Source organism: Pangasianodon hypophthalmus, chromosome 12, assembly GCF_027358585.1.
Source record: "Pangasianodon hypophthalmus isolate fPanHyp1 chromosome 12, fPanHyp1.pri, whole genome shotgun sequence".
Taxonomy (NCBI): Eukaryota; Metazoa; Chordata; class Actinopteri; order Siluriformes; family Pangasiidae; genus Pangasianodon; species Pangasianodon hypophthalmus.
Window position 1 is genome coordinate 21,975,950 of NC_069721.1, and position 21,157 is coordinate 21,997,106.

The 21,157-nt window shown below is 37.2% G+C and overlaps 1 protein-coding gene across 5 annotated transcripts in view; it reads left to right on the top strand.

The window, feature by feature from the left end:
* caskin2 (CASK interacting protein 2) overlaps nt 1-21,157 on the top strand; it is a 54,417-nt gene that overhangs the window by 11,381 nt on the left and 21,879 nt on the right. For 4 of the 5 annotated variants that reach the window (XM_026914928.3, XM_026914927.3, XM_026914930.3 and 1 more), the window contains exons 3-8: nt 5,131-5,182; nt 10,361-10,458; nt 11,814-11,959; nt 13,638-13,733; nt 16,914-17,026; nt 20,971-21,079. In XM_026914928.3, coding sequence (XP_026770729.3) covers nt 5,131-5,182; nt 10,361-10,458; nt 11,814-11,959; nt 13,638-13,733; nt 16,914-17,026; nt 20,971-21,079 — 614 coding nt within the window. Of the gene's footprint in view, nt 1-879; nt 3,111-5,130; nt 5,183-10,360; nt 10,459-11,813; nt 11,960-13,637; nt 13,734-16,913; nt 17,027-20,970; nt 21,080-21,157 lie in introns of those variants that run through there. The other variant, XM_026914929.3, reaches the window with a different exon arrangement.

Consider the following 21,157-nt stretch of genomic DNA (forward strand, 5'->3'; position numbering starts at 1 on the left):
ATCAGGCCTTCGTGAGTGGGTCGAGGTCCAAAGTGTGCACAAAATTTGCTGTCCATCTGTCCAAGGCACATCCATCATACATCCATCACTGTCGTGTGGTAAAGCATGTATCACTTTCAACATGCTCTGTACCATACAGAGTTGAATGCAAAAGCTTTTGTCCCACATGTTTCATTCGTATATACATTTTACAGGGTGTCTACAGATAGAAAGAATTCCGAGAAAATGGAGAAAAATCCAAACCATAAATAAAGCATAAATAAACAGGAAAATAGTGTTAAAAGAGCCAGAGAGGTTGGGGCATTAATTGAGTGAGCATACATGTTGTTAGAGAATATTCATATTGTCTTTATATCACATATTTATCACATTCACTGCCACCTCAGGTTACTGTCTGTGTGGGGTTTCTCATGTGCTCAGGGGTTCCTCAGGGTTCTCTGGTTTCCTCCTACCTCATAAAAACATGTCAGTAGGTGGACTGGCACCTCATAATTGCCCCTAGGTTTGAATGAGTGTGTGAATGAGTGTGTGATTGCCCTTTGATGAACTGGTGTCTCATCCAGGGTGTATTCCTGCTTCACACCCAGTGAATGAATTACTGAACATATCACATCCAGAAAGAGGGATGCAAACTTGTTAACTGATTCATAGTGTTTTTTTTATAAATTCACTATTAATATCATCTTAACACACACACATATGTATATATATATATATATACATATATATATCTTAGTGGATCTGTCACATTCAATTGTCACTTAAGGCAAGTCAAGGACTGACATTCATGGTTATGGCAAATATTTCCATTATAATATATAGCAATTCAATAAATGCTGTATATAAACAGACCCTTCTGATGTGAAAATTATTAAAATGCTAGGTCATTTCCCATTATGAAATAAAACATTTTTTCTCAGCTGGGAGATGCTAAGCTACATTCACATTCAAATCATTTGTCATTTTAATCACATGTAAATATTTTCCAGTCCACTGTATTAAAATACTGTACTCTGATATCTGCTAGCCTCAAGGGAGTGCAATGAAAAATGTTCCATATATGATGTTCTTTTTTTTTTTTTTTTTAAATCTACCAAGGAAGTACTACGTTAAATAGCTTTTGTAGATTTTTGAAATGCTATCTGCTGACATTTCATGTTTTATGTCATTGTAATTGCCTAACATTTATCACAGTCTAATATATTATTCTGATATTGTATCAAATAATATTACTTTGTACATGTAAAGCTTCTTGTTTCCTAAACAAACCCTGATTGCATCTTATTATGGATTCAGCTTAGATAAATAGATCACGGCAGTAAATATAATGACTGTGTAGTGTATATGTAAGCGATATGGGCTGACGAAGTGTCCTGATATAAAAGCTGTGTAACACCAAAATCCAAAGGGGAAGCTTGTTTCCTTGAACAAGAATGTTATTTTCGGATTTCAGGACATTTATTGGGTGTTATCTTGCTTATTCAAAAGCTCAGGTCTGTACATGTTTTACCTAGTCATAACTGAATTATATGAAAATCATTGTTATTTCATGTAGCTGACTTTGTGTCACACCCACTGGTTAACATTTACAACTCAACTGTTGCATAAATATAGGCTTAACCTTAACTGTTATTTACACTCTTTGCCGTGTTTACATTCCAACGTGATTCCAAAATGTGCTATGAGGAACAATATTTAGAGCTGAGATTACATTTTTTGACTGGATATACTTCTCTCCTATTTCATAGGAATCACAATTTAAGGATTTAATGCGCACCCATGATCTGAAAAGAGACCTTCTCAAGTCTCAGTAACATCATCAAACGATTATTGGCACATGCAGAAACATGCATAGAGAAAACTAAAAATGCAAAACAGACAATTTTATACCCTTAGGTCACAATGAAGAATACAAGGAAGATGAATTTACAGCAACAAGGCATTTAGTGTGTTAGGTTTCCTAAATATATTATAACAAGTAACAAAAATGGTAAAATAGTCCACTTTCACCTTTTCACGTATTTGTAGTGCTACAGCTTGTGAGTACAGTCACATGATCTCAATATAACACCTGTTCCTTGTAGAACCCAGAGTTATTTAGAGAACATACCTAAACGAACAGCATGATGAACACCAATGAAGCGCTGTCAAAACAAGTCTGGGGCAAAGTTCTGGAAAATTATCAATTAGGGTTTGGTTATAAAAAATATCCTAAACTTTGAACATTCTGCATTATATCCATTATTTAAACGGTATGGAGGGCATTAGTCAGAGAAGCAACCAAGACGCTAAGCGTAACTCTCAATATGATGCTACCATCACCGTGCTTCACTGTATATATTCTTTAATAGCATGTTTGTCTTTATAACATCCTTCAAACTTTGCTTATCCTCTGGACAGTTTTGGATCTTTTGGATACCATTTTTCTCTTTGTAATTAATTGTAATATTCACCCCCATTTTTCTTAATGCATGTTAAAAATCAGATTGTGTCATCAGTTTTATAAGGTTCTATCTGCCACGTAATAATTACTAATGAAAGAACCCTGTAACACTATGGTCATGAAACCAAGACCAGGAGGATCTACTTTTTAAAGTATTTCCTTTTCGTTTTGAATTGTTGACTTGTTTTAGGCCTCACCTACTTTTTTTTTTTTACCCACTTTTCATTTTGATGCTATTTTTTTTTCTTGTTTGTAAAATACATGTGCAAGTTTCTTTTTCTTCAATTTTAAAAAACCACAAGGGTGCAAATTTTGGAATCAGCAATAGCTGGGTCAGTCCACAGCTCACAGAGATTTATTTATGATACACTGTATGCCAAACAATGTAGGGTGGAAGAATTTGTTGCATTTTGGGTTTTTACTCCCACCAGATTTTGGAAGGAAGAAATGAATATAGAGGCACAGTGTTTCTTCAGTATGCGTGAGGAAGAGGAAGAGGGAAGTTGGAAGCCAGAGTCTGGTTGTGAAGAGGCTAATGCAGGATATGGAAGAGTGTTTGAGCAAGTGTGGATCTGAGAAGGGGGGTTTGATGACTGGAGTAAGTGGATGACTGAGTGAGGCCTTGGAGTAGACAGGATGGGGCAGGTGGCTGTGTGTGTGCTGACTGGTGAGTAAGTGTGCAGCTATGTGTTTAACCCAATGTGAACGTTTCACGTTTCAACTCTTAATTACCTGAAGCAAGTCTGAGCCTATTAAATTAACTATTTTTTTGACCTGCTTGTGTCTGCTTTATACTTACATCAATCACTGCATATAGCTTAACAATTACATAGCAGAAGTTTTATAGTGACTTTTATGAGGACATCCATCAGTTTGTCAAGGATGAAAGACAGACACAGTGTCTCATCGCATTTGCAGATAAGAGAGTTAAGAATCAGTGAGTGAAATGCACAGGGTCTTTTCATGATGAGAGCTCGAGAACTTAGCAGCAAGGGGACTTCCATGCTGTGTTCAATGGCTGACACTTTCAACACATCTCTTGTTCAGCATCTTTTTACTCAGTGACCTAGATCATGTTTCGTGTTCTGTTATAGAAGTCATTTGTGTGCAGGCTGTTTCCGTTCAGCCACTTTGTACAACCCGCTGCAGTGCTAACTTATTAAAGGAACATGTTTTATTAACTTTACTGTATGAATGTGGTGGAATTCTGTTAGTGTTATTCAACTCAGCTTCATTGACAAAGAACAGAACGGTTAAACTGCTAGGTCAAATCGATACACGAAAATGAAAAGGGCATTTAAAGTATGTTATTCAATAACAACAATTTTTATGCAGTAAAAAATTGTGCAGTTGTGCAGTAGCTATTTTGAAAATGATAAAAAATAAGTATTTCTGGGAGTTTAAGTTTAAATAAATGTCTTTTCTTTTGTTGTAGATATTTGTGTTCTTAGTATCACTACCAGACATTGCATGCTGAGCAAGGAACAAAACATGACAGAGGCATGCTGTTATAGGAAAATAATAAATGACAGGGTGGGGTGATATGGCCCCGTGAAGCGGAGTTACTGTTACCACTCTGAAGTTGATTATTTTCCTGTAACAGCATGTCCTGAAATGCCTGTACCATATTAGTTTGCCAACAATTACAAGGTCTTATTACTTTTATGCATTTAAAGTTACAGTTAATTTAATGTTAACTAGGTTTCATCTGCAGAACAAGTTAGATTTTGTTAACACTTAGGGTATAGAAGCTAAAACTGTGCTTGTCGTATTGCCAAGAAACCGGAAATTAACTTTTTTTCCTCAGTGGATGGACGACTAGGAAAAAAAGCATGATGACCAGTTTCATCATACGATACATCCAAGGCAATTGCCATGAATGCAAAATGAAACCAAAACTATGCTCTAAATAACAGGGTTTCCACATTAGCATTGGGATTGAAAATTATAGAGAAGATGGTCTTGGCATTTTTCTCACCGAAAAACAAACTCTAACTAAATATAACCGGGCTGTTGGATTTCCTTCAGTCTTAGCGGTCTCTGTGTGGTTAGAGAGTGGGCTATTCATAGCTGATCATTTATAGAGTTGAAACATACTTTAATGGTTGCTGGAATAACATCCACATTAGTCTTGAAACTGTTGGCGTGAAGTGAAAACACTCCTAATTTGGTTAGTTACGCACCTACATAGTCATGGAGGAAGCACTGTTTGGACAGCATACAGCAGTGAGGCTACGTGCAAGCGCTGGCTTATCCCTCTGATGACACTGCTATTGAGTTTCAAATACTTATTCCCAGCATTCCTTTAACATTTAATCATTTGGAAGATATTTTAATCCAAATTAATTTACACGTGAGGCAGCATCCAAACCAAACACAACAGTGGACCTGTTTTTGCCCACTTATTCAGAACCAAGCATCACTGGCAAATTAAATGTAAAAAAAAAAAAATCCTAGCATCTACAAATGCACAATAAGAACACGCCATCAATCTCCGGCCGCGTCATCTGGGTGGAAACCCGATGAGCGGTAAATGTGAAACAAGTGCGTTCATGCCGTGGAGCAATCATGAATCATATTTTTACCAGGAATCAGAGGTGATAGATTTGTTGTGTATGTGTTATATATATGTATATATATTTATGATCTGACTTCTTCTTTCCTTCTCCTTCTCATTGTGTTTGCAGAGTTACTCAGCTCGACAAAGAAACTGAACATCAACTACCAGGACACAGATGGGTAAGTGTTGGATGTGTTCAGGCGACAGTATGAAAATCTTCTGGATTTGTCACCTTACTGAGTTCTCTATTGCACCAAAATCAGCACATAACACCACATCAGCACTTTCATTTCCTGTAGCGTTTTGCTAGAAGTCATGTCAGTTTAGGAAACGGCGGAAAAGCTAATTCATTGAAAGGGAAAAGGACGTGGGATGTGAAAGAGCAGTTCATTTCGCTTCATGCTGACTTTACCTAGCTGAACTTTGACCTGCGATTTCAAAAGCATCAGTGTTGTGAGCCAATAAAAACAAGAAGGCGGGACTGCGAGCTCTTTGGAAATGAAAATGGAGGAGCTGCTTATTATTAAGTATCGGTCACACCCAGCTTTTTCCTTGCCGGGTCATAATGTTGCTTGGCGCACATCCGAAAAAAAGAAAAACAATTCCAATAATGGTGGATTCAGTACTGTGGTGAGCGTCCAGTGTGATAGAGTGGTGGCTTAACAGCGTCAGCACTGACAAAGGGTTGAAGCGTGCGACTTCGTTGTTTTTATTTTTTGTGCATTGCCATTTAATAAATTATAGTCTGCAGACTATACTTCATCACTTCCATTTTTATAATTATTAAGGATTTTTTCTCTACTTGGACAGGTAATTGAGTGGTTTGAGGTTTTACTGATGCTCAGTAAATCAACAGTTAAATTACACTACAGTTTTGGACAGGTTATTATCAACATCTGACATGTACTGGACTGCATACACTCAGCTGGTTGCTTATAAATCCCAACAATTCTGAAGATTGCAGTTAAATATAAGTTCAACAAATACATTTTATCATTTATTAGCATTGAGTCATGTTTCCCACTGACATATGCTAGGTTTTTGGTAAAATTCTGAATTTTAATATCCTTGCTAGCAATACTGGCAGCTTTGCTGGGGTCGTACCATCAACAGTACATCTTTTTACCTTTAGTATGTATCTTTCACCTGGAAATGTTAATATAGTATACCTTATAAATAATTTAAGATGCACAATTGGACCCTAAGGACCTTAAAACCTGTATCTAAACACTAATTAAAGGTATACCACATGCACCTTTCCGGGTAAAAGATACACACTAAAGGTACAAAACATCTACCTCTGTTACTGAGAGTGTATAAAATACTCGTGGGCTTTTCACCTGTTCACAACTTGTCAAATTGTGTTTGCACATATTTCTGCTGAACCAGTCACATAATTTTTGGTAAATAGAGTAATGGAGTAAGCATGACTGGAGGTTGTGTGTTTTGCAGTGGTTTTGTTTTGGTGTTTATACTTTTGCCACTAGAGGCTGGAGGCATTGTGTGTTCGGATTGTCCGTGCGTCCCTCCGAGATTCTCGTTAGCGTGATATCTGACGTGGTTGAAGGTTTGTAGGATTTCTATGGAATGATCATTGTAACCAGCAGATGAACTGATTAGATTTTGGCGGCATCTCCATCGCTGGCATTGAGAGCTACTTATCGTAACTTCTATAAACAGATCATACGTTTGTGTCGATTATCGTGACTTGATTCATCTGTACAGTCTCAGAAAAAAGAGCATTAAACTGTATCTTTCTTGTCGCTGAAGTGGTACCTTTAAGAGTACACCTTTTTTATCGTCAGTATTTATCTTTTACCTAGAAAGATGCATATAGAGTACCTTTAAAACTGTCTTAAAACTCTATTTATGTATCTTTAATCATTTTTAAAGGTACATTACATGCACATTTCCAGGTGAGTGATACATACTCAATGGTACAAAAGATGCAGGAAAGGAAAAGGAAAGGTACAGTTTAGTACCTTTTTTTTTCTGAGGGTGTTTGTTCTGTAATTACTATGCAAGAAGCTGATAGATATTGAAATTAAGAAATAAATGAGGAATAAGTTTTGTGACTGTCCTATTTACAGAGGAATAATGTAAGCAATGAGTGTCTTCATTATTTGCTCAGTGTAAAAATTAAAGCTAAAATGAAAGCTGCAGTGTATTATAAAAAAGTGTATTATAAGAGTACAGGTTCCTCTTCCCTGCTCTCACAGGGTTCTCCAGAACCAGGGTTAGGAACCTGTGAAGTACAGGAATATGGACCAGGTCTCGGAGATTAGGGAGCAGGAGTGGTGTTAATTCGAGCGCTAATTTGTGATTTCGTGAGCAGAGCTGAGGAACAGCTTCCTCTGGGAGCAGCAGCCGAGGAAGTGGAAAACCATTTTATTATTCATCACGAGCACTGTGCAGCTCTTTCTCCTCTTCTCTTCCTCACTTTCTGTACACAGTTTGCTTTTCTTCTTCACTGTTCCTACTGCAATTACTGAATCCGTTAATTAACTGTCTCTGTGTCTCTCTCTGTTTTGTGGATCTTTCTGGAAAATGAAAAAAAAAACAAAAAACGTAGTGTACCTGAGGTAATTCTGTTAACTGTCTTAGAGACAACAGTCTGCATTCTTCAGATGAGTGTCAGTCATTAATCACGTCTGCTTAGAGACTTAGTCTCACACACACACACACACACACCTTTCATACTCAGATTAGCGCTTTCTTCTCGGGAATTGAGTGTGTCATTCCGAGAAGTTTCTCTAAGGTGAAATGTGTGTGTGGGTGCGTGCACACGTTTGATTGTGTGTGGGTGTGTGGGTGTGTGTGTGTGTGTATGTACGTGCACATTTGACACAGTGTTCGTCTGTTTGTGTGTAACTGGGTTGTGTGTGTATGTGTGTATGTGACTGTGTGTATGTGTTTGTTGGTGTGTGTGTATGTGTCTCTGTGTCTGTGTGTATATGTCTGAGAGCATATGTGTCTGTGTGTGCCTCTGTGTGTGTATGTGTGTGTGTGTGTGTCTGTGTGATTGTATGTGTGTGTCTGTTTATCCATCTGTGCCTGTCTGTATCTGCCTGTCTGTATCTGTGTGTGTGTGTGTGTGTGTGTGTGTGTGTGTATCTGGGCATATTATATCTTGTTGTTGATCAAATGTCCCCACAAGGATAGGAACATCTGACAGTTTGTGCCTTGTGGGGACATTATGTGTTAAAATGTGTATGTGTGTGTGTGTGTGTGTGAGTGTGTGTGTCTGTGTCTGTGTCTGTGTGTGCAGTTTTTAGCCCTTAATAAGGACCAACATAGACCAAAATTCCTCACAATGATAGGACAGTGTCAGGTTTCCTCAGAATCACCCGGTCCTCACAAAATACTGTTTTTAGTGTTTAGATCATCTGCTCGACATGCATGTACATGCTGGATCACTTTATCAAGGATGTGTGACAGGAGGGTGTAAAATAGGGGCTGTGTGTGTGTCACCCTGGCTGCTGTTTGGTCTAAAAGTCTTGTTGGAGTCTTGAATATAGAGAAAAACTGTCTGTGAAATGAACAGGATGTATTAGAGAACACACACACACACACACACACACGTAAGTGTACACATACAAGAAACTAGAATAATGCTAGATAAATGTGTAATTCAAGATTATTCAACAAAAAACAAAGCAAGCAGTGTAAAGATTTGCTCTACACTCCTGACTCACACACAGTCTGAGAAGCAGTTTATCTCCCAGACAAATGGAGGATCAGCCTCTTTTATTGAGCCTGATTTTTAAAAAATTCCTGAACATTGCAGAGAGTTGCGTTGCCTTAATGCACATCTATAACCACTACAAAGCCCTCACTTGAAAATATATCCTGTCATTCCCAATCTCTGAGTCCTTTAATCACTTATGGCTGGGTTTGTTGTAACACACAGTGAAAGTCAGAAGTGTTGAGATTGTAAAAGTGTGCCAATGTTTAAATCATCAGTAGCGCACTTACAGGAAATGAGGTCATTTAGGTCCATGTTAAAACATGTTCATTATTTACTTTGATAAAAAACTGGAAATGAGCATGAACATTGGCTGCTGCTTTATGAGGACAAAAGTATGTCACTCCATCAGTCTGTACTACAATCCTATCCAATCCTATGGTTTGAGGGTTTTAGAATCCTTTAGTCTGCTAGATTGAACCATTTTATAAGCACTGTTGAAGTCTCGATTCCGATTGGTCAGAAGGTGATGGTTTCTATAGTAACAATAGTAACATTGAACTCTAATAATAATAATAATAATAATAATAATGATAATAAAAATCAGATTAATGATTTTTTTTGTTTAACAAAATATCATATTGTTGATATGGTGAAGTTTTCTTTAAACAGGAGATGTTTACTTAACATTATGGAAGGAGTCTCCAGTGTCACTGATTTGTAACAGTCAGTTTTCCGCTACAGGAAAGTCTTCAGGACAGACAAGTTTACGCTCAGCAGTTTCTCCGTAACATAACCTACATTTTATTTTCTTATTTTCCAGCACAAAAGAGAGTCTGATGAGGAGATGACTGTTTATAGCTGCTATAATCAAGTGATAACAGGAACATTAAATGTAATTATAAATGGATAAAAAGTATGATGTGGTGTTCTTTTTTTTTTTTTTAATAAGAATTATAATCGTTGGCATTTCTGACATTGGCAAGTCCTGTGATATAAGAGGAATAAAAATCTCTGGATGTGCTCTTATTGTAATTGTAAAATAATCTACTTTGGGATGGTAACAGTAACCCTGTTGATTATTTTCCTATAACAGCACACCCCCAAGTTTTTTATTCCTTACATAAACATTTAGTGCCCCAGTTTCAGAATTTCCTGTAAAAAAAGTTTTGCATTTCTGCACATATTTAATGTGGAAACCACATCAGGCTAAGAATTTTTAGTAGAAACAATCCTTTCTGTTATGAGTCAAGAGAGCGAATGCATTTTCTTTAAAATCACAAATAGCATTTTTTTTTTTTATCATATTCACACAGTTGGGTTTTGTTGGGATTACTGCTGTTTCACCAGATTCTGTCTCTGAAAGTGTGAAGAAATTTGAGTCTGGCTCCACAGAGGAAAAGTCAGCTTAATCTGGGGATTATTATACAGCTAGTAGTTTTAATGACATGTGTCGTCAGTTCTAAAACATTGTGGGTGGAGGACAGAAAGTTTTATTAAAGTTTTATTGTTCGAAAGCCTTAAGGCGCTTAGGAATTGAGAATCTATCCTCTGTACTTTTTTACTCAAGATCAAGCAGTCTCTTGTTCGTGAGACTCCAGCAGTGTCAGTGAATATAAGAATTTAGGACAGTACAAAGAGCATAACACTGAAATGTTATTCCATCATTCAGGTTTTCGGCTCTGCATCATGCGGCCCTCACAGGCACCACGGACCTGCTGTCTCTGCTTCTGGACGCCCAGGCTACAGTAGACATCAAGGACCGCAATGGTGATAAACTTCTCCATAACAACATATTCATTTAGTTATTCATGCAGGACTAATGGCATGCTTTATAAAAAAAATGCTTGCAATTACAGTCACTTAGATTCAAAGTCCAGTTCTGCACCATAAAGCAGATTATTTAGTGACTACAGCAAAGCTCAAAAGTTTGGACAACTGTAGTCATAGAAAGTTTTCATTTTTAAATTTTCTGTTATTTTAGAATAATAATCAAGATATTAACACTATGAAATAACACATATAGAATTATGTATTAACAAAGAAGAGTGTTAAAAAATAATGCAAACTATTTGAAATTTTAAATAGCATTATTCCTTAATGAAGTGATGCACGCTCTTGGCACCTTTAAACCAGCTTCAGGCAGGAGCTTCATCCAACTTTTCATAACCTTTTCAAATATACCAAGCTCTTTGTTTGGAATTATGAGTAAATACCACTTGTTTGGAGGAAAAAAGCACTTATTAAATTCATAAGTAATACATTTTGAATCAGAAATAATTGAATACATGGGCATCCTCTCTATTTACATTTATCTTAGAGCCAAATTTCAAACAGAAGTCTTTATCAAGTCTTTTGTAACGTGTGTGGTTATTGGAGGTAGAACGTAAATTCCTAAACACAGTGTGTGATTTCTTTAGCGCAATCCAGGAATCTTTCTCAAAGTTTGTATTAGGGGTTAGAACACAGACATGAAGCATCACATAAGGTTTATCAATATTATGATAAATGAAAACATGAGCAAGGTCATAACAAGAAAACATGGAAGCAGACAACAAGACTCGTATTTACCGGACAAAAGACATGATAAGACTTTGCAGTGCAGAGCAGAAACAACAGGGTAGAAATATTCAGAATAATCAAGGTGAGACACAAAACAGGTGAACACATTAGGGTAGTTATGTGTGGAGGAAACAGGACTAAATCAGAAACAAAAGCACATGGTAATGTGAACAAAAGCACATGACATGACCCCAAAACAAAACTAAATGAAAGCTGAGCTCATCACAAATGCTGAAAGGAAGAATGAAAATACGTATTCCGTCTAGTGTGTTTACATTTTTAAATGGTAGCATGAATGAATGCTAAAGCTTAACATCGGAATATCTCTGAGTGGGTATAATTGGGGTTAAATAAGACATGTCTTATAGCATGCCTCCATCACACCTGTAAAGATTTGCATAACTAAACAACAGAAGCTTGTACAGAGTCAGTGTTAGGATATCAGTATCAGATTGGTATCACGTATTGGTCGATACTCAGGACTCAGGACGTGGTATTGGCATCATGTTAAACTTGGGATTGGTTTATGCAAAGTTATAACCATAGCCATGATCCGATTGTAGGAATGCGACCGCTTCACTATGCTGCATGGCAAGGAAAAGCCGACTCTGTCCTGATGTTGCTGAGAGCTGGAGCTTCTGTTAACGGAGCATCACAGGATGGACAAATCCCTCTGCACCTGGCTGCTCAGTATGGACACTACGATGTGGTGAGTACTGCACTCTGTGGTGTTAACAGTGGAAAAGGGATGATTCTGCTCAAGTAAAGGTGCACACTGAATAGAGCTGGAATTATATGTAAGGCATAATAAGCGTATTATTTAATATAATAGTTTCTGGTAAAGCACAGTATTTAAAAGGATTAAAATGTTATACAATACTGCAGTAGCAGTAAACATATTAAATCACCAGCAGCCTATATTCCCAGTGTCACACCCACCTTCATCATATTTATTTCAGTGTTTTATGGTTGCAAGTTGTGCATAATTAGTTCTAGATTCAGCCAGAAACAAGTTTGTTTTTTCCCTTCGCCAGTTTACTGCTCACATGGAAGTTTGCTTGTAATGGGTAGAGGAGCACAATAACATGTTTTGACTGCATGTCAATCAAATAAGCCACACCCTTGTTCATGGTTACATCATAGCAAATGAGTCATTCTAATACCAGCTAACCTTTTTTTTTTTTAAAACATGTTAATATGAACCTGTTACTTTTGTCTAGACCTAGACATGATCAAAATAATATAGTTTAAGATTATGTTTTTTTTTTTTTTTTACATTTTTAAATAATATTACTGCTGTTTTAAAGGAATATCATAATATATCATCATGTTATGGCATTGCATGTAATTAGTTAGGAATAAAACATGCCGGTGTTGGTATTATAGGAAAATCATCAATGATGGGATGGTGTGATGTGGCCTTATGTGAAGCTGTTACTACCTTGTTGTTTATTTTCCTATAACGGCATGTCCTAAATTCTTTTATTCCTTTTATACAACAGCAATTTGCCAGTGATTACAATTGTTAAATTTAGTAATGAACAATGCCATAATTTTTTATCTGTTTATAGTTACATGTAATGTGGGATGACTGCAAGACAATTAGTTCCTGTTATCACTTACATCCCTCACCAGGCTCTATTTATCCAATAATACAATTATATATTTTTCTTTTAAATAACATATCCACCATACAAGTCCCTCTGAATGAGCTGCTATAGAAATGATTACATTAGAATAAGTACATTGCCTTCTGACTAATTAGAATCAAGTATTCAGCTCCTGTGTGGTATAATTTTGTATACAATAATAATAATATATTCTTTCATATATAAAAAGAAAGCCATGTTGTTTATGCAGTGGAATTTTTTCCTTATCATAAAGATAAGGGATTACATGGTGAGGACAAAGGTGTAGCATTTTAGGAGACACGTAACACTGTTAGTGGAGTAAACATGGTTGTTATAGCCTGTGGTGAAAGAGGAAAACAAAATGGAAAATGAGACATGTCTTCACATGCTCAAGGCTTACGAAATGTCCTCAGTACTGATGGCGTTACTCTGCTGGTCATTGTTTCTGAACAATGGCTTTTTGAGCTAGCACCCAAAACTAGGTGTACAGTGGCTGCTTCACATACGTGTTACGTGTTAGCTTTCTCTGAGTCCTGGACTTTCTCACAACGTATGTAAGAGGATACTCTGATCACAACATGTCGTCATACATCTCTGAAAGAATCTGACACATTTCTATGTCCTTTATGCTCTGGCCTACAACCAAAGGACATTTCAGCGTGACATCTTTCACCGTGTGATCATAGAAACCTGATGCGAGTAGTGAAAGATCCTCTGCTAAATGTGAGTCTTTTTTCTCTCCATCTGTCTGCCCAGTCTGAGATGCTTCTCCAGCACCAGTCCAACGCCTGTATGGTCAACAAGGCCAAGAAGACCCCACTGGACCTGGCCTGTGAGTTTGGCAGACTAAAGGTAAGTTTAGGCAGAGTTAGCCTAGAACCATAAAGAGATCCAAAAATGGTTAAACCAACCTTAACCGAGTGGTTTCCCTTTTTGCAAGGGCTCTAAGTTGAACTCTGAGTATCCAAAAGCTAAGAATGAAGAACTTATAAAATCCCTAAAATCTATTAAAACCATCAAACACTCCTTTCCCCAATAGTATAATATATTTATTTTGTTACATTTCATAAACATTTTAAATAAGTGGTACTTATAAATTAAGTTTGGATGGAGATGCACTTTAATCTGACATTTCTAAAAGCAAAATTGTAGAATTTTTAAAGGGTCCTTTTGGCTTCCCAAAGGGATTTTACTTGGAACCCTGATCTAGAAACCCTCTGTTATAGGGTTCTACATAGAACTTTTAAAGGTTCCTCCAAAGGGACAAACTAAAGAACGCTATGGCACTCTAGATTTACCCTTGCTTGTAAGAGTGTACATTTGCTTCTTCTCCTACAGTTGTTCCATAGCTGTATCTTCAAGGTTCCACTGCTGATTTATTAACTGAATTTTTTTTTTAGTCCGGTTATTACATCTTATGCTGAAAACTTTATTGCTGCCATATTCAAAAGTTTGTTTTCCCAATGGAAATCAGTGCACGAAAGTGCATATACATGGAAATGCAGAGTACCAATCAGATATCAAGCTTCAAGATCCTAAAGCTTGTGGCCAGAAAAGTGTACAAAAGACATATACAAAAGAGTGGAGTGTCTATGGCTGGGACTACACATGTTGTAGAAATGTAAATAAAGTTTGAAAGCCCTAGTCTATAACAATACTAACTGTTAACACTAATCAAGCTAGCTTAAAAGCAAAGTGCTAAACGTGACGTCAACATCATCTTTTCCACATGATGTTTGATGATAATACGTGAGATTAAATCATTTTTGTCGTTATACTGAATGTTTTTTTTTCATCTCATAATCATCAGCACTGCTTGTTCTGAAATAGATTTTGTTTGTCTGTGACATAGTGAGTCATTTTCTGTTTCACTTGATACAGTACATACAGTATGACTTTATTAACTTTCTCATGAGTACTTTTTTTTGTAAAGATATTAAATGGCAAAAAAACTGCAGCAGTAGGAAAAGTATAAAATTATTCTGTTAGGAAAGCTGCTTTAATATTTTTTAAGTTGACTTGTTAAGAGGATTCATTTTAGACTTCAGTATTAAAAAAATGTAGAAAATACAATATATACAAGTTTCTCTTATTTTCACCCAGTTTGTTTGTTCCACAGAAAGTACACAACTTTGCATATTTCAGGAAGCACTCCGCGCCTAGAAATACATCTTTTGTTGTCATTATCTAGCATAATCTTACCAGTGTAACTACCTCACATTATTTTATTAGGATATATATCCATAGCAGCCACCAGCTGCTGGGGAAATGAAACCAGAATATTTTGCGCGTGTGGTATTTCAGTACGGATTCACTACATTGTGTAATCTGAGGTTGGGAAGTTTCAGTTAACTGGTTATAACAGCTGTTTGAGGAGGCCTGTCGGTGTGTGAAAGGCTTTTACTGAGGGTTTTTCTTGGGCATAAGCTGCGTTTTGAAGTCTTTATTTCATTTTAATCTAGATTTGCCTGGGTGGGCTATTTCTATTTCTGTTTAATCTTTCGCTCTAGAGAAGATACACGCTACACAGAGGCAGTCTGAGGCGAAGGCGTCTATTTTTGCACCCTGCCGCAGACACGGCTTCAGTTGGAAGCTTTGTACCAGCTGAAATGTGACATAATCCAGGCGAACTGAAGAGCCTGACGGGTCAGGGTCACGCATACATCATTAACTACACTTAGAAATTGTTCAACTCAACGGAGTATTTATTCATTTATCCCTCTGAAGGGACCTTAAAAGGTTCCATGTTGAACCCCACAACAGAGGGTACTGAGTAGAGGTAGGAGGCTAAGAACTGTTAGGAGTATCAATGAACTCTTATAGAACCCTTCAAGAGTATACCAAGAACCAAGATTGTTAAAATTGCACAAGTTCTAGGTAGAAAATTCTACCAATAATTTGGAGATTGTACCACAGACTTACCCAATTAATACATACACTCTTAGAAAAAAAGGGTTCTTCAAGGGTTCTTTAACAGTTAATTGGAAGCCTCTTTGGAACCATTTCTGAAAACATTTTATTGTAGGTTTCTACATAGAAACTTCATGGCTTCCACCAGAGGGACAACTGAATAAACCTTATGGTTCAACCTTTTTAAGAGTGTGAAGAAAAGACCATGAGAGGGTGTGTGTTACCGTGGTTGTATCATGGGTAAGGGTGTTGTTAAAATACATTCCAGAGTTCAATAAATAACTGAATTTATTATCAACAATATTTGCAATAAACGATGCTTCATTGCTTCCATCACACAGTGTAGTTTGTCCGTAGGTTTTGGTTGCTAAGCAACATAACAAGCAAAGATTAGGGTATTCTATTCACAGAACAATGCTTAGTTTTATTGGTTTAAATCCTGGAGCAGTAATACAGAATTCAGGTATTGTGATGTGGTCATGTGTGCGTACATGGAGAATTCGAATGGCTTACAATGGGGCTCAGCCAATTTTAGAACCAAAACTATTTGTGTTATAATTATGAATTGATTACATTTAAGGAACTTTTTTAAGAAAAAAATGATGGCCAACTTTTCTTTTCCAGGCCAATCGGTTTATTTAGAGTATGTAGTATCATATGTGAGATTACATACCTAGAAATACTCAACACATAGCATACAAAAATATTATTATTAGAAAAAGAAGAAGAAAAATAGTACAATTTTTTTTTCTAAATTAGCATTTTGGTGTTGAAATCAAAATAAAATGAAGACAATCATGACAACCATAGTTGTAATGTAGTTAACTCAAGGATGACATTGTTTATTGATATAATTTCATGATAATTCTACAATAAATGATTATCACATTATTAAAAGTATATTATTCAAACCTATAATAAGTCAGATATTCTTGAGTGCAGTCCTGTGGATCCCTTGCCCTGTACAGTTTGTTGTTTTTCAGACCGCTGACGCACCTGATCCAAGTGTATTGAAAGTAGGGAGAACTTTAAACAGTGCAGGCTTGGAGTCAAGAACCCCTAGACTAAGTAATAGTTTAGTTAAGTTTCTTCTGTGTGTGTGTGTGTGTGTGTGTGTGTCAGGTGGTGCAGCTGCTGTTGAGCAGTAACATGGTGGTGGCTCTACTGGAGGGCAACGGGAGAGATAACACACCCCTACACCTCGCCGCTCGCAACGGCCACAAGGACATCATCAGGTTCTTTACCTCTTCTTCATCCTTCACTTTCTTTACCTGCTTTCCTCTATGTGTCTCGTCTTGTTTTTCTGGTGATCAGCATGTGTTTTGTGTGTGTGTGTGTTTGAGAGTTTGAGTGTCTTTTTAATGCAGGTGTGCCTGTAGGCATAGGCTGGTCCTCTTGTTCATGTCTGACGTGTTTGTAAAGGAAGTGAGGTGTTGAGACAGAGGAGAGTTGATTGCACATGGTTGACTGAATTAATTGTGTGTATGGGTGTGTGTGTATGTATGTGTGTGTGTGTGTTTGACTGTTCTCATCAGCACTGTGTGGGATGTGTCTATGCTGAGTGTTGACATGGTGTAGGAGTGAAGACAGATTGGCTTTCTCCGGCCAGTCAGCTGCTCTCCCGTCACACTACTCCACTGCTTTCCATTTATGAAAGCTCATTCCCGCATTCCCAAACACACGTACCATCCCCCTATTCCCGGCTTTCCTCAGTTCTGAATTCTCTGCCGATATCAGCAGACCCACCAAAGCTGCAACGGCACTTCACAAGGCTGTGCTTGGAGATAAATGGGGATTCTGAAACATCTGACAAACTGAACTGAATTTAAAGAGATTAAAATGTCCACAAGTAAGAAATAAAACACTTGGGGGCATGCTGTTATAGGGAAACAATCAACAATGGGGGGTTGTGATGCGCCGATGTTGATTATTTACCTATAATCGCACGTCCCAAAGTGTTTTATTCATCTTATTTTCCAATGCTAACAATGTTTTGTTTATTAAATTACAACAGTACATTTTTTATCTGTTTATAGTTACATGAAGTAGCTTTACATCTGACTGTTAATGGTGCTGACACCGGAGACTCCTTTCTCCATTTTTCTACTTTACTTTCGGTTAAATAACAAACAGTGAAGCGGAATTGTTAGCGGCGAACGCCCAGAAGTTGATTATTTTCCAATAATAGCACATTCTGATGTTTCTATTTCCCTTACGCCACAGCAATTTGTCAACACTAACAATTTTTATTTATTAAAGAATGACATATTGTAGGGTTTATCCATTTCTAGCCATGTTTAATGCTGTGGAACGTCTGTGGAAAAAAAGTTAGTTATCACTTATTTTATAGCAGATATAAACATTCGTTCCTTCACCATCCTCTTTTTTCCCTCTTTAAGCTAATAAGAAAAAAAATGCATAATTCTGAACTGCTCTCCTGGAATACCGGAGGATAATAGCAAGGATAAATCATAGATAATGTCAGCTTCCTTTTTTTTTTTGCCTACTTCCCCATATCATACCATTTTCCATCTGAAATGATATAAAACAACTCAATTTAACATCTGAGGAAGGAAGATAATTTGCAAATAGTCCTAATGTGGGTCTTTCTACCACCATGTGAAGACAGCTTTATTTATTTATTTATTTTTAGATGATCAGAGTGTCTTTAATCCGTTCAAAAAGGCAGAGCTGAGCTTGAGAGCAGGCTCCGGCTCGGAAAGCTTCAGTGTTAAAGCATTATACAGATTCAGCAGAGCTCTGCTTAGAGGACTACATGCTTACATTTGCATTACATTTCTTCTTTTGAGAGATTCAGTACATAATCGGGGTGCTGTTACAGCTAGCTGACGGGTTTAAGGGTATTTCTCAAGAGTTCAACACTGACTGTCTGGTGTTCCACTTAACATCTGGCACCTGTGCTTTTCCACAGGCCACCACTACAGTACCACAAATTCTAGTTACATGGTTTTTGTCAGGCGTACCTGCTCAGAGATTGGCCCTGACAGGAACTGTTGGTGTTAGGAGGCGGAGCTAACACCATTGTTTGTCACTGGTTATGTTACTGTTACGTAGTTGCAATACCATATGTTGTATAAAATCTGTTGTTTGGGGAATCAAAGAAAAAAAAAGTTACTTTTCTGATCACATGTGGTGATGACTTTAGTGTGTTCGTGACAATTTCACAGTGTTATTTTTGTTTCATCAAAGGCAGTGGGTTAAAATAAAAATCATTTTAGTCTTGTCACTAAGCTTGTGAGATATAATATTATCATTTCTAAATTATATTACTTTGCCACAATACTCAGTTATGTTATTCAAATATTCTATTTTATTACCTGACCGGCACCTGTAGAAGATCCACAAACAAATTAATTGAATAAAAAACATTTTCACCTTCATATTAATGTGGAATGATTTGTGCAGATTTGATTAGAACTCACCGATATCACTGCTGCATTCGATTACCTCAGAAGCGGGAAGTCGGAGCTCGGAATTATGTCATTTTTGGCCTTTGTGTGTTCGAGCTACAAAGTGGGAACAAAACATGGATGCCTCCATGTTTGTCTTTTGTTAGTAAATGCTAGCTGTGCAGCTAACAGTGATGAGTGATGTATATTTTCCTCCTTAAAACAGTGAATGGTATATTCAGTATTATAGATTTAACAAGTGATTGTCTGTATGTTGATTAATCTAAAGCAAATACTACTATACACTGTATAACTCATCTAACATTTACAAGTGCTACTGCGTTTACTGCTGATGCTGTGAGCAGCCATGTTGATTTGACCTGATTTCACTTGCTGAACTCGGAGTTGAGAAGACCGTCCTGAGATCCCGAGTAGGAATTCTGAGTTGAGGCGGCATTTTCTTTGGTTTTTCCTAGTCAGAGGGCAGAAATTATGAGTTATAACCTTTAGACAACTGCAGCCCCGTCCCCTTCCCTCAATCTCATGTGCTCATGTCAAGTATTGGCTCCCTGGCTTTTCTGTCAAGGTAAATGAAGAATGTTTTGAATTCATTAATGTGAAATAAAATCTATTTAGGCCAAAAATGGTCAAAGTGGCTCTTTCGAAAAAGAAACACGAATGAAGATTTTGATTTTGATTAAATACGCCTACAGCTACGTGTCAAATCTAACACTTTACAAATAATGTTAATGGTAATTATAATTAAAAAGTGATTTAATATGCAGTTTTTTTCGACTTGCGCTCTCATGCTTAACACTGAGCAGCACAAACAGAAAATGTCAGCCATTAGACAACCAATTTGAACAAGGATTATATCCAAAGGTACTGTTATGAGTTTTTTTTTAGTGTTTACTGCGCATCACTGCAGAATCACTTAAAAATCCAACATCCAGCTGAGTTTTCACGACTGTCCTTAAACCCGAAAAGATTGAAATGCTTGTTTTCTGTCTTTTTTTAGGCTACTGGTTGTAGACGATTAAATCGTTTATCATGATATTTTAAAATGGAGAATCGTGATCAGGGAAAAACTGCGCATCACGCAAGCCTAATCATCACATAATTTTTTTTCTCCTGGTAGATAAGTAATTTTTTTAGAAAAGTTTTCTTAAAGCTTGTTGAGTTAGCACCTGATTAGCAGCTGTCTGCCTGGAGGCTGTGTATCTAATGCCGTAGATGAACACAGCTGGAATGTTTGGAGCAGAGTGGTACTCCTCTGGATTAGGAGCATATTTGCTGGTGTGGGAGTTTTCTTTCCTGGCAATTTCTCTTTCCTTTTCATTCTCAATCTCCACTGGTGTCTGGATCTCTAACACACACTGAGCATCCCTGCTACCTGAGACCTGTGTGAATTTTTATCCTTGTGTCTACTAGTACCTTGGTGTCTGTGTGTGTGTGCGTGTGCGTGTGTGCGTGTGTGCGTGTGTGTGTGTGTGTGTGTGTGTGTGTGTGTGCGTGCATGCTGGTCTTCAGCTGTTTATCTGGAATGAAAGTACGATGTGAGAAGACATTTGAGAGGGAGGTGCGTGTCAGAACCCATAACAGTGTTCATTAGTGATAAACAAGGCGTACTTCCTTTTACAAATATTTTGCGGTTGAGTCATTTCCAGGAGAAATTAAGCCACACATCAGAGTACACACTAAAATCATGAACACTTGTGTGCTAAACAGAAGAAAATGCTGATTTTATCTTGTTATTTCACATAATTCAGGCTGCTCCTGAAAGCGGGAATTGATATCAACAGAACCACCAAAGCTGGAACGGCGCTTCACGAGGCTGCGCTCTACGGCAAAACCGACGTCGTCAAGCTGCTATTGGACGTAAGCAGAAAATCCACTATGAAATTAATGCTGAAGCATCTGATAACATTTATTTAGAGAACCTAATTCTAAAACTAA